At 37.0% G+C, this 14,854-nt stretch overlaps 1 protein-coding gene across 1 annotated transcript in view; it reads right to left on the reverse strand.

Moving 5' to 3' along the window:
• Positions 1 to 2,102: 2,102 nt before the first annotated feature.
• The window catches only part of LOC114350811 (uncharacterized), a 51,693-nt gene continuing 38,941 nt past the window's right edge, over positions 2,103 to 14,854 (reverse strand). The window contains exons 3-6 of the mRNA XM_028301749.1: positions 6,850 to 6,964; positions 5,140 to 5,297; positions 4,733 to 4,881; positions 2,103 to 4,652 (exon numbers count right to left, since the gene is read on the reverse strand). Coding sequence (XP_028157550.1) covers positions 2,844 to 4,652; positions 4,733 to 4,881; positions 5,140 to 5,297; positions 6,850 to 6,964 — 2,231 coding nt within the window. The 3' untranslated portion in view covers positions 2,103 to 2,843. The remainder of the gene's footprint in view (positions 4,653 to 4,732; positions 4,882 to 5,139; positions 5,298 to 6,849; positions 6,965 to 14,854) is intronic.

Raw genomic sequence — 14,854 nt, forward strand, 5'->3', positions numbered from 1 at the left:
ATCTTAAGTACTTCGGTTTCTGCCAAATAACTTTCAAGAACTCACTTTCAAAATTGTATTGGGTTTTCAATATAATAAGCAAGAATACTTGTAATTAAAACTCGAAGTTAGCCAGAAACCCGCTCTCGAATTGTTTCAAAAGTGTAAATTCCGAAGTTGTTACAAGTAATATTGATAAGCATACTCGTTGGGAAATTAAGTTGGACTTTGACGCGACTCCGCGAGGTGGCGGTAAAGTGTTCCGCAAATATTGGCTGCGCCAAGTGGCTTGGAACTTGCGGTATTCCAAGACTTATGCGAGTATCGTCGGAAGTTTAACTCTTGAGGAGGAAAAAAAACTTCCCGGTAAATTATAGTAGCCATGCATGCACCTCACTACCTACTTACTTTATTATTATTATTATTGGTTTTTGGGCCTTTACTTGCGCCAACTCGACCAGGTTTGATCTAATGTGGCAGCCCTTGTCTTTAGAGTTCACGGCTTAGTCCCGTTGAGTCTATAAATTTCCAGATTCTTTGGAGCGTGATATCTGCTATCTCATCCGGGTGCATGATGTGTCGCCCTAGATGGATACTTCTTTTGCTCATAAGCGGGAAGCATGAGCAAAGAACATGCATGGCCGTTTCTTCTTCTGTATGGCAGAATCTGCACAGAGTTTCCTCGGTCATGTTCATGTTTGATTTATGTTTGTTTAGTTTGCAGTGGCCGGTTAGTATTCTAGTCACTGCACAGGCTTTGTATCTTTTGAACTTTAGCAGTTCCTTATCAGTCAGTTAGGACTTTGCTAAAGTTACTTTGTTGCTATATCCCTGAATGAGTGCTTTTGAGTGTTTTTGTCCCGATGTAGACTTCCACCACTCAATAGCCTCTTGTTTGCAGAGGGCGGTTAGTAGCGTGGTGGCTCGTTGTTGGGTAATGCCACAGAACGGTTCTACGCCGATTTGAGGGTTATCGGCTCCATCACTGGCGAGTTCATCTGCTACTTCGTTTCCTTCTATATTCGAATGTCCTGGTACCCATGTAAGCGTTACTTTGTTGGTATTTCCCAGTGCATTCAGTGTCTCGGTGTATGTTTGCACCAATTTTGACGTGTAAAAATCGATTATCGATCTATATTACCCTAAAATCGATATAATCGATCAATATTAACTGTAATGGGACTATTCCCACCTATATTATTATAATAATCTGAATTACACATTTAAACTTGATATGTTGGAAGTATTTGGTAATTTGGAAATGTAAACTACAAATTATATTTACATAGGTACCTTGCCTATTTATTAATTCTATCCAATTATGGTTTAGATCGTTCAACACCCTAATAATCAATCCCAGTTGATCATAATTATTACATAATCACCTGCAATATTGCCACAAAATGATACTTAGTTGCAATGCGTACACTTCAATTGAACTTGTCAACAATACGTTCTACGAGCAGTACCTACTTAGGGTGTTATTCGAAATTTTGTATCAGAATCAGAATTTTATTTGCGTAAAAACATGGTATATAAAGATGTTACATGGTATATATAGAATTCAGTAGTGCACATGTTTCGCCATTACAAATAGCATGCAAAATTACCGGAAAATGTACACGCGTGGACAGCAAAAAGAGCTGAAAAATTTTATATTTAAAAATATGAGGAGTCTGCAGTCCGCACCAAACCTTCATTGAGCTATGTAGAACATTAAGCTTCAACCACAGATGTCAAAGGTAAATAGTAGGTACTTACCTCACGCTAGCAATAACAATTTTGCTATGTTTCAAAGCAAACCAGAATGAAAATGTTTATAGAATTTTTCTCTTTCATTGGAGACGTTTATAAGAAAAATACCGTGTACTTTTTTGAGAGACACGGACATTATTTTTCATTTCCCAGTCCATAGAGTCGGGGAGAGCGTAAGGTGGATATATTTTAAGCAGTTTATCGGCTTTCAACTGGTTTAGTGGCTCACGGAATGTTCAGGCGCGGCTTACGGGCCATAAACAGCTGGCGGCGAAGGATTCAAGTAAATGAACAAATTGTTTTTATACCATTTATTTATCAAAAACCTTAACATCTATCGTTACTACATATTCTAAATTTAATCATAAATAAAATATCAATAACACGAAAACTACTCGCCTCTTCCGCTGTCATTACATTTTACATAAATTGTTACCTCTATCAATTTATTACCGTCTCTCCTCCAGCGTAATCTCTTTCCTCAAAAATATAAATATCATAAAAATAAATTCCATTAAATGTTACATTCTTACATTAAAATGATATGGATTGTGAATAGTTTATGAATAAATTATTATCTAGTGTTAATGATGCTATTTCCGACATCAAAATCTATGGTGTTTATTTCTCTAATACCTCAAAGATGTATTTGGCAAACATGTAAAAGTCTGTATAATTTACCGTTATAATAATTAAGTTTTAAATTAATATTATGTGTGTGTGTGTCTTACGTAAGATATAGCTATGCTATTAATACGAATTGACTAAGTTACTTTTGTCTATTTTATATCTACTGAGTATGTAATCGAAGCGTCTGTTGTAAACAAGCGTTAATTAATCACATTAATAAAATCAATACCTAACTACTTCATACATTAAATTCATATCAAACTATGATGTGCATGTAAGACAATAAATGTAACTATGTAGTGAACATAATGCGCTTTATATGACTGACAGCGCATGTCGGGTATCAGCTAAGTGCACTGTGCCATCACAAATAAGTGACCATGACCTACCATTCTAATTCAATTAGATGTTGTAGTTTCAGTCAATATTAATCGAATTCCTCTATGGCAGTCAAAGTACGTGTGTAAATTGTGATGTGCTTAACCTAGTATACGGAAAGGGTTAAATTTATTCCGATTGGGTGGTGTTTGCGGTCTCCGAGACCGGCTGGGTCGATGTATGGGCTCATTAGCAGCCGATAAAAGCGGGGATTGGAAGTCGTCAATAGTTTGTGAAGTGTCTGTGGTATTAGTTTCCAACATATCTTCAGGCTCTGTCTCGGTTTCATCAATGTCTTTGATAGAAGGAATTGAAGTGCTTGTCAGTTCAAATTCCGTTTCATTGCTTCTCCCAATGTCCGCGGTTATGTTCTCATTTGTCATCGTAGTTATGTGGATAGGACTTACAGAGGTCGTAGATAAGTCAGTTTTGATAGTCAACTTATCATTCAATACATTGCCTGGAGTCGGTTTAAATGTGCTCAATACTAAATCACGTAATGGCGTTGTTACAACACTTTCTGCAGTGGTTTCTGGTGTGAGTTTTGTAGACGATATATCGGCTGTTATAGGACTGCTCGTTGGTGTTTGATTCTCTTTCGGGCTGCTTTTGATTGTCGGTGTTGAAGTTTCGGCATTATCATCTTCAAACACTGGTACTTTCGTTGTGACTTCAAAAACCAATGGTACTTCACTAGAATTCTCTTCCTTTACTATTGTTATTTTTATTACTTCGTGAGTCAATGTTACATTATGACCAGATTTTGTTGGTATTTTCACTGAAATTTCTTGCTCTATTTGCCCTTCAGAATTTTCGGGATTTGTCAATTTAACTTCTGGTTCACTTACAGAACTGTCATTTTGTATTATTTCAATTTTTGGAATTTCACTGGAATGGTTATTAAAATTACCATTGTTTTTAAGTTCAGGTTCCTTAATTATCACAGTTAGATCGATCGTCGGTTCTTCTTCCGATTCATTATCGCTATAAGCACTAGTCGTGTACTTTGTTCTCACTTCATCATCTTTTGGCCTACTTTCCGTTGTTAAAGTTGAATTGGTATCTGCTATTTTTTCTGTTTTACTTGGTTTTGTTTCCATAGCTTTTAAATTTTTGACCTTAAGGCCGTAATATTTATCGTTATACTTCTTTGGGATAATAGTTTTGACTAAATTCTGTTTTACCTCTTCTTTTAATGTACTTGAATATGCTGTAGTAATTATGGGTTTATCGGTTACATCATCAATTTTTAGTTTATTTACAATAACTTTTGATTCAGTGGGTTCAACTTCCGATGCCAGAACTTGTGGGTGCAAATGTTTAGAATAACGTTGTTCTGCGAGTTGTTGTGCATGTTTCTCTTCCAGAGATAAAACGGTCATATCATCGCTAATTTTTGCTTTGGCCATAACTAGAGGTGGTACAAAATGATCAGTGGGTTGAGTGAATATTGTTTCGAAGTTGCCATGTCTGGCAAATTCATCGTGTAACAATTTATGTTGTGAGTGCTTATCATCCTCTAATTTTTCTATGTCACTGGAAAGAGAATTATCACTACCTAATTTTGGTATATCATTACTCAGCATATTATCCCTGAACGTAGCATCTAAATTAATATTCTTCTGGATATAAATGTGGTTATTTTTGTTAATTTTTTCTTGTTTAGACTGATCTACCAAAGATGGATTATTAAATGTCAGCAGAGTTGGTTTTATAGTGCTGGATTGGTTAATATCATCCTCGTGCTCAGTGGTTGTGTTTTCTTCCGTAGTTACTTCGTTAAGATCTTGATCAGTAAACAAGTTTTCGGAGGTTACGGTGGAAGTGGCGCCCGTGGGGACCAAGCCCACGGTACTGGAAGGTTCATCTTCTTCAGCACACGACAAATCTCTTAAAAGGTCTTCACGTTTCTGCAAAGGACACAGGGGTTGAAAAAAGTTATTCTAGAATTTAATGTAAAGTAGAAATGTTAAGAAACAGGAATACATACCACGTTCCCAGTGCATTGGACTCTCTTGACACCAGCCAAGCCACAATCGGCGTTTAGTTGTACAGCAGCGCTCTCAGGCAAGTACAGTACAGTCAGCGCTGGCAAAGCTTTCACCATGCATCCTTCGTTTCCGAGCGCCCATTGCGGTACTGCAAACAAGATCTTTCATAACTACATTTATCTATGTATAATTAAAACTTTTAATACTACATAGTTGGTGGGACAAGGACCACTTCTTAGTTTGAGAAAGAAAAATCCAAACAGATGTCGGCACGTCAAGTAAAGACTGCAGTAGGTAGGTATCCTAAGTATTTGTTGCAACTGATACGAATTTTCAGAAAAAATTGTCTGATGCTATATCAATGACAAAAAAGTCTATAAAACAGAAAAATTAGTTTATAAATTACCAGGCAGTTCACAGATGAAAGATGCGACAGTGGGTCCACCACAAGCCCTGGCCTCCCAGCGGTAGTCCGCAGCGGGGTCGGCGGCTGCGCACAGCGGCGCCGCCCGCGGGTCCGGCGCGGAGCTCCAGTAGCCATCGCCTCCGAGACCTCGGTAATCACTGTGAAAAAAGAATCACATTCAAAATCCTGTCAAAATTAAGACTCCAAACTCCAAACCTATCGCTTTAAATTCAAGTCGGTTAATTTGAATAACAAAACATTAGATAAGGAGAGAATTTGAGGTTTTGGCAATGTCAACCTGAAAACGACAGCCAAAGCGAGATCGTGGAAGTATAGGGCTTCGAGGAGGGTAGGACCATCCTACTACCGACACGTATTACCGTTTCATAGTAAAATATTATGTTACAGCCTTTAGAAGGCACATAATGAAATGCGAATTTAATTTCGAAAGTTTTTATTTCAAGTGCAATGTTACTAAAAAGTATTTAGCTACCCAAACTCTCNAAACTCTCCATGAACTTCGTAATTTATGCAATTTACTTTCATGGCTACTGTAAATTAAACGTTGCAAACTAAAAGGCAAACACATTTAATTTTCAAGTAAACTTGCCCGCCATATGCAAATCTAAACACGCTAGAATTCTCATTCATTTCCGACTTTCCAACTTTCAGCTATGCACTTCGCGTAAACTGCTCAGCGCAAATACCAGCACAAACACAAAGTAGCGTTGCTGTTAGCCGCTAACGTCGGTTATTTATGAGTTTAAATCAAACATTTATTCAAGTGTCCTTAGCAGACTGCTCAACACTACATACCCTGTGATGCACTTTATAAAATCAACTTACAGGAGCTACACATAAGTCATATTGTACCTACTTACGAGTACATCCCCTACAGACAGCTGCCAAGCTTTTAACCACTGATGTTAAGATATTCCAGAGTAATAAACTTATCCTAAAGTGAAGTCTGGATCTAGGCAACTGCCTTAGTAGAAGATAGCGTTTCATGCAACACGCTTGCAAACTCGTTAGTTAACAAATATCGTCCCTTTGGTTGTTACCGCAAACATGCAACGGCTAGTTTCGTAAACTGCTGTCGACAGGACTGCCTAAACGAGGGAAGGTCCTTCCCAAAACGCAATTTGGTCTCGTTATCTGTCGGGTTTGACCCACTAGAATGTGACTCAAGCATTGGGGTAAAGTTTTTGCGTTGTTTCGACCCGTTTCGCGTGTCACTACGAAGTAAATGTTTATTTTCAGGTTTTTAGAGTGTAAAGTCAACAGACTTTGAAAGAAATATTTGAGGTTTACGTGTAAATTACCATATTATAGCCTGACATTATTATGTCCTCAAAAAGTTTTACATTGACGCCATTAAAGTTGCGATAAAGCTGTTGTAACCATGTAATGCAAATAAAAATTAGGATTTGAAAATCAGTAAAAGGCTGACTTTTTTCTCGTGGCTAATATCTACGAGTATCTTAAAAATCATTAATTAGTTTCCTTATTAAGTACTTTAATTACTTATTGTGAGCCACAATAACTTGCAGATGATTCTTATTGCACAGACGTCATAATTTTTGACTCGTCATTAATAAGAACGCTCTATCGATATCCTATGATTATTATTTCTATAGAGCTGGTTTCGATTGATTGATCTGGTTAACTATTGAGTTAGTAGGTATATTTTAGCAGCTTAAGTATACGTACGTCCAAGTGAAGTCCCCGTCGGGGTTGCTGCGGATCAGGCCCACCCACACCGCGCTAGAGATGTCCAGCTCCTTGAGGTACGCCCGCACCGCGTCGTACTGAGCCGTAGTGTCCACTGCAACAAAGAAAGACGGTTAAAAATGTGAAATATGCCAAGGGAACATAATATTGTAGTACACACTGCCACACTGTCAACTATCCATTTCCGTTTTTGCTCTAGCTCTCATCAAATGGTGACTCTACACGTTAGAACGAGACGACATGATCGGCAATGGGTAGTTAACACTGTTGCCGATAGAACGTAAAAATATACTTTATAGCTAGTTCGTGGTGTGAATGTGTGATCACAACTTTATGAAAATGTTACGAAAATCCTCCTATTATTTTGCAGCCATTCGAAAGTGTTTTGATGATTGGTTACATATAAGCCTAATAAGGTTAAGATTATTTAATTTAATTATGTAAGAATTATTTATTCGCTATGTTTTTTCGCTAAAGTTTCCTAGATTTGGCAAAGAAAAAAAATCTGATACATTGTTTGGGTGTTAGTTGAAAGGAAGTATTGGGTTAAGCTCCATTGTTTATAACTTTAATGACTTATGTTAATAGTTAGTGTTATCTTATGATCTCAATTAACTGAAGTCAATCAACATTGTTATTGCATATCGTCTAATATGATTTGTGATATTGTTTCATGTTAATAACATGGTTACTGCAGTAACTTATGTTAGGCTATGTATTATATTCAGTTCAATCAAAATAATACTTAAACTTAGTAATGGTGAACCTAATGTTGTGTGGAGTCCGTGCATTAACGGATACATTACTTATTCCCGCCATTTTATATTCTAGAATGTTGTGCTTCGTAACTAGGTACATAATGTAGCTACAAATAAGTATAACATGGTACACGAGTCGGAACAACGTAAATAAACCCGCCTTTTAAGCAATGTGCAAAAACAACAACCACAAAACATACACCGGAGCGACGACCATGTCTACCTATTTCATTTTTGCGGTAATTACCTAGCTACCTGTTCGGGCGCAGGCGGCTGCACTTGCATTTTGCTCGGTTTTAATAATAAGCCCCGAAGTGCTTTTATGTTTTAAGCTTTATTCCATTTTCAAGGATTAAGGATTCCATTGTTAAGGCTAGGATTTACCGCCTCGATGCCGTGCATTCGTTTACCTCAGCCCCCGCACACCTCGCACTGACACTCGCGCTGACATTCGCGCGACGCGATGACGCCACAGTGTAAAAACAAGCCGTAAGTTGGATTAAACCGTAATCTTCAAATAGTGAATAAACAAATAATAAAATTAAATATCCTTCGACATAATATTTTAACACTGCGCCTCTAGTCTCAAACTAAGCAAAGCTTGTACTATGGGATATGAACATACTTAAATAACATAACATAAATAAATACATAAGGTTAGAAAACACCCAGCCCGAAACAAACATTATTATAATGTTCATGCACACAAATGTTTGTCAATCAATAATGTCAAATGAAAGATGATATTAAGTCAAACAAATACTTTTACTTTTTACCGACAAAAATAGTAAATGATCACAAAAATGTAAACTCCATTTTAATATGAAATATGTACTAATGTTCTTTTACATTTGGCTATTATATTTAAGCAAATGACTCTAAATTAATCATTGTAAACCCAGAAATAGTAAAAAATCCTCAAAACAACTTGCCTAGAGGTCCTCTTCTGCCCTTTTAGAATTTGTAACTCAGATTCAAGCAGTAAAATAATTATTTATGGTATCAATTAAATAACTGTATCGCCATCTAGTTTTATAATTCAGCATGTTTAAATATTTGTGAAACATCAGAATTGATGACTCGCCTTATATTCTTTCATCATAAAAAAGTACCTAAAATTATCATCTAATTGTAAATTATGGCAACTATTTCCTCATAATTATTTGAAAATATAAGGCAAAAATGTTTAAGTTTTACAAAACTATGAAGAGCAGATATCTCGAAAACCATACAAGATAATTATTATCGAAAAACTTGACTGATAAAAGTAGTAAATTAAATGAGTTTTCATTTTGTTGCAATNTGCATTCTTTAGCTGATTTCCTTAGATCATCCCTTTCTTGCATAAAACAGCATTGAGTTTCTTGTGCCAATATATCATAGAGCTCCAAGTCCTCCTTGTTCTTCATTCTGGTTCCAACCAACAATTCAAACGGGGTGGTTCCAATACTACGCTGGAATGTACTATTAAGTGCTCTCTGCACTCTGCTCACATGCTTATACCACGCCATCGGTTCTGAAATGCAAAGTTTAGTTAGTACAGATATAAGAATTCTATGAATCCTCTCCACCTGCCCATTTCCACGGGGTACACCTGTGGTGATTGTGACATGTTGTATATTTTCAGTTTCACAATACTCCTTGAAATCGCCGCTAGTGAATGCTGTACCTTTATCTGTTATATAACGTGTAGGATTACCAAAAGTCTGCTGCAAAATTCGAAGTTTATCAATAGTCTCTCTGCTGGTTGTACTCTTGGTAGGAAATAACCACACAAACTTAGTAAAAGCATCAACTACTGTCAAAATGTAATTATACATCTTTTTTGTTTCACATAGAGGACCTATATGATCACAATGTAAAGTATGCATTGGAATACTCGCTTTCTCAATGCAATTCAGCCAACCTTCTTGTTTACCTGATTTTCTGGTTGCTAACAGGCATGGAATACAATTCAGTATAAACTGTTCAATCTTTTTATCAAGGTTCGGAATAAAATAATCTTTAGACAATAATTCAATCATTTTCCTCTTTGAAAAATGACCATTCTCATGTACTCTCCTAATAACATCGTTTTCCATACCTCTAGGTATTACTAAACATCTTTGCAATCCCTTGTACAACAAGTTTTGATCCAAAATGTAATCTTCATATGGTTTTTCTTTCAATATTTCCATGATTGCTTTCAAACTTTCATCATTAGCCTGNGTTTCACACTCCCACATGTATTATATTCAGTTCAATCAAAATAATACTTAAACTTAGTAATGGTGAACCTAATGTTGTGTGGAGTCCGTGCATTAACGGATACATTACTTATTCCCGCCATTTTATATTCTAGAATGTTGTGCTTCGTAACTAGGTACATAATGTAGCTACAAATAAGTATAACATGGTACACGAGTCGGAACAACGTAAATAAACCCGCCTTTTAAACAAAGTGCAAAAACAACAACCACAAAACATATACCGGTGCGACGACCATGTCTACCTATTTCATTTTTGCGGTAATTACCTAGCTACCTGTTCGGGCGCAGGCGGCTGCACTTGCATTTTGTTCGGTTTTAATAATAAGCCCCGAAGTGCTTTTATGTTTTAAGCTTTATTCCATTTTAAGGATTCCATTGTTAAACTGGGAACTTTACAAATACTATTCAACCACATTAACACGTGCAGATGCAGATCGCCATCGCCGGCGCGATCAAAGGCCAATGACAGGTCGCGCGACCCATGACAGTTCATGCGACCTGTCTTTTCCCTATGATCGCGTCGGCTATGGTGATTTGCACGCGTTGGTGTGGTTGAAGGATTAGTTGTTGAATGATCTGCTACCTTTATTTTTTTTTTATCCACGACGAGAAAACTCTTAGCCTGCATCTCACCTGATGGAAAGTGATTCCGGACGGATTGAAGCTAAATGTGGACGCGAACAAAAATGTACTTGTCTGAAGTTCTTTCAACAATAATTTGCAGTGTAACAGACAAGTAACAGGCTAACAGCGCATTGTATTCGTACAGCAACACGCGTATTTTCAATGTCCATGAGCTTGAAAATAAATACTAGAACTGAAAACAAACATTGCCACTGCGATGCCTATTTCATTTTTGCGGCAATCACCTCGGCTGCTGTCCGTCGGCGGATTGCACCTGCATTTTGCATTAGCGCAGCGCCCGACGCCGCATAATACACCGGCTCTAATAATAAGCCTCGACGTGCTGTTATTACTGCCGTATATTCTGGACAATGCTCAAAATTTAGTTCCAGAGAAATTTTGAAATTTACCGTTACCTATTTGCTTGCAAAGCTTTGAGCTTGCATTACAAAATTACGCTCCAAACTTATATTCAAATACAGATTGGATCCTGAAATCTAAATATGAAAATACAGGCTTAAGATCGAACCGAGTTTTAAACGTACCTACTTTCATAATACAGGCCTTTGGGATTATCTACTCATAAAAAGACCCCTAACGACTTCACTCTAGCAATCAATCAAGCAAGCAATTTTGGCTTTTACACATCATTCGTCTATTGTTGAACCCTGTAGAGGACTATGCCCTCAGTCAGTCAGACATGACACGAATAAATTCACGTTTCACTTTTTAATTTCATTTTTGATTAAACTTACTCAAGTTATAAAGCCCTCTAGCTCGGTACTAATTTTTAGTAAGCTTTTATTATCTTTCTTAATTTAATAAATATAATTTAAATTTAAGAAACTCATTTACTTTCCACGTTTATTGAGAATCTCAATAAAGTAAAGTACTTACTTATATTATGAGTAGTTACCTACTTATTCGAAGAACTCTCGAAGTAATCCAACAAGTTTGATGAGATGCTAATCTATTTTACTTCAGAATCTATCAAAATAAATCAATAACGACCTAAGTTTGCCCAAATAAGGTCAACAGATTTGGGTATCGTCTGCGACCTAGCTCGCCCCAGACATCTGGGCAAGTAGACCGACCTCTGCTATGCTTCCATGAACTTGTTTAGATTCTCACTAGAATACAACTGTCTTTAGAAAGGATAAAGTAAGCCTATAGAACATAGAAATACGTATCTTTACTAAAGTGCTTTTAATGAGACATCGAGCATGTCCTTTGTACCTGTATTCATGTTACCTCTCATAGTGACATCATGACATGGCTCAGTTGTAACAGGTGACATACAATAGCTTAAACGTGCGTCAATCTTTTTATTAGTTAACAAAGGCACAACAATACATACTAGTAACAATAAGTAAAAATGTTTTTTCAATATTGTTTCAGTAGGTAAGTTTATTCTCTTCCAATTCACCCTGTTGGTGTCATCTGCGATCTATCTTACCGCATTCATAAATATCACTTAAGTAACAGAAGCAAACAAGACCATCTTCAGTCATGCATCCATAATCTTAATCGCGATTATAATTTGGGTAATATCTAAGACGCCGCTGGACATTGAGGGGATATTACGTTGCCTTAGTTTGGGATATTGGATCGCCGTATCAAAATATCCGATCTGCCTTCAGAACAAATGTTTGACAGATTTAAATTAAGTGGTTTAGCAATTGGCCATTCTCATTAATGGAAGCTGTATTTTGACCATTAAAGGCATCCGTAACTTTCAGCTATGTACCTACTATTGAATATTTCAAAACCTGTGTAGGTACGAGTAAGTACCGTATTTCAATAATTTTCAAGGCTGGTATGCAAATCATGATAACAGTTTAATCGAATATATTCAGATTCTATCCACATAAATGTTCACGCCAGCAAAAACTGGCTATTTTAGATCATACCTTGTAGTATTTTGAAAATCTGATGTAGGAGATTTCAGTGTCTCAGTATCTTTAAAATCACTTTCCTTTCCAATCAAAGACTCATCGATCACTGGACACAGTTCAGTGTCAATTTTTTCTTGTTACGTATTTGTTAGTAAAAATTACAGTTTCTACTGGCACAAATATAGGTGTCCAGTTAGTTGAAGCAGCCGAGAACCACTCCATTATGCATCCGAGAGCGACGGTAATGAGATTACTTAGCGCCGCGAGAGTGACGGAGGCGTCCGCTGGGGCAGGTATCGCTAAGTTGCTACAGACCTACGTCATAATAGCCTGTCACAAAGTTTAAATGGTCTTATGCAGCTTAGATTGTCTTAGTAAGTGTGACAGGGTCTAAACCGGAGACTAAGCAATATGCGATACTTTACCTCGTTAAACAGACTAGAAACAAAGAAAACTTGAATAATTGCTACAGATATCAATGCCTTGTTAGAAAGTGACGGAGGCGTCCGCTGGGGCAGGTATCGCTAAGTTTTTATACCTATATTATCATAATAGCCTGTCACAATGAAGGGTCCAGCTTACGTGGTCTTATGCTGTTTTATTTGTCTTAGAAAATAGGAATAGGACTTACCTACCTATCTCGAAAAAATAACATGAACAATTATTCAGTTCTGTACATTTTTTACAATTACATTTAAAAAAAAATTACAATTATGTTTTCCACAAATAAAATTAACAATTTGAAAAAACACGTCTTAGACTAACATTTTATGTTAATAGTCATTCTCTAACAATCGCAGTTTCATCATCTGTTACTTCGATAGTGAGTGTAGTGGAAGTTAATAAAATGAAAGAGTGGACTGTATACAATTAATTGTATATTCGGTATAAGTTTACGATGTTATCGAGACCGTTTTGTGCAAAGTCGTTGAAGAGAGTGCGTCAGGATCGTCTTCTTAGATGTTCGCTCGCGAACCGAACATTGCTCGTTCGTTCGCCGAACGCTCGCCGCTCCCTCCGGTCACGCCGCCCACGGGTAATGTCCGTGAGTAGACATCATCTGATTAGTACCTACTTGACTCTTGGAAGTGATTGGGACAATTGACTATTCCACAAAATAAGATTACACAAACACGAAGACTTAACTAAAACATTGTTTATTATTTTCAATAATTGAAAAGGATCTGTCTCACAATACCATCAGCTGTCCGGTTGCGTGAAGGAACACGACCGCGCTTAGTTATGCAGTCATGAGCGGCATTAATGGGATTACTTGGGACACCGCTTTAGTGACGGGACGCCCCGCTGGGACAGCTGCCGTGCTGTTAATGCTGCTGCGATGGCATGGGTATTCTAGGTATTCTAGTCTCAATCAATATAATTAGATGAACAAAGGATACCGCGTCAGTGACGGTACACCCGCTGGGACAGCTACCGTGATGTTAATACTGCTGGGATGGTATAGGTACAGTACATTCAGATGTTGGGTATTCTAGTCACAGTCCACATCTAATTAGAAGAACAAATGGGAATATAGATTAGACGTGTTATCTTTACTAATTTTCACATTCACATTGGTGCACAGTGAATCATAATAATGTTGTTGACTCTACATTCACATAAACTAGATAGGACTGGCGCTTTCTTTCATAGATTTATGATTTTTAAATAAAATCATGATCGTTGCTGCACGTGTGCCTATCTCTGTCCCTAAGGTTGGGTTGCACCATCTTACTTTAACTGTAACAAACGCCAAAGTCTAACTCCATACAAAAAACACCGGTTATCGTTATAGTTACAGTTAAAGTTTGGTGGTGCAACTCGGCCTTAATCTCATATACTGACATAACATGTCATCAATATCAATATTGTATACATAGGTACTGACGAATATTATTGGTAAGTATAAGAATATAGTATCAGGAAAGCTGTATAAGAAGGGCTATAGGGAAAATCAGCGACATTCTTTCGAAGAAATATATCAATGTCATTATCACGCTGCCTCTGGCATGGGCTAATTAACCCTAATGACCCTATTTTACAAGTTTGACCCACTGAAGAAAAAATCGTTACATTTTTATGAGTCATTATTTCCTAATAAGCTGGCCGCGTTCAAAACAAATTACTTTTTTAATATCTCGTTTAGTCCGTTATAAAAGTTGGCATCGTCTGTAAATTTATAGCATATCGCATATAACATTCGAATGGGAAATTGTTGGAAATACTTTTGCAATTTCCGCAGATACATTGAGAAAGGGAATAAATAGAGTGTGAATGGGAAACGTTATTCATGTCGGTTCTCACGTGGTCCACGGTGATTCGATTATTCCGTGTTAGGGACGTGGTGTCTGCGGTCGTCCTTTTAGTTCGGGTAAACACTGCAATAGAATGTTGTAAGAGAATTAACTATGGGGTTTATTTAGTAAGAGAGCATTTTTGGTATAGTTTCAAGCCTTTG

Source organism: Ostrinia furnacalis, unplaced genomic scaffold (genome assembly GCF_004193835.3).
Source record: "Ostrinia furnacalis isolate ACB-3 unplaced genomic scaffold, ASM419383v2 OfSCF0986, whole genome shotgun sequence".
Lineage (NCBI taxonomy): Eukaryota > Metazoa > Arthropoda > Insecta > Lepidoptera > Crambidae > Ostrinia > Ostrinia furnacalis.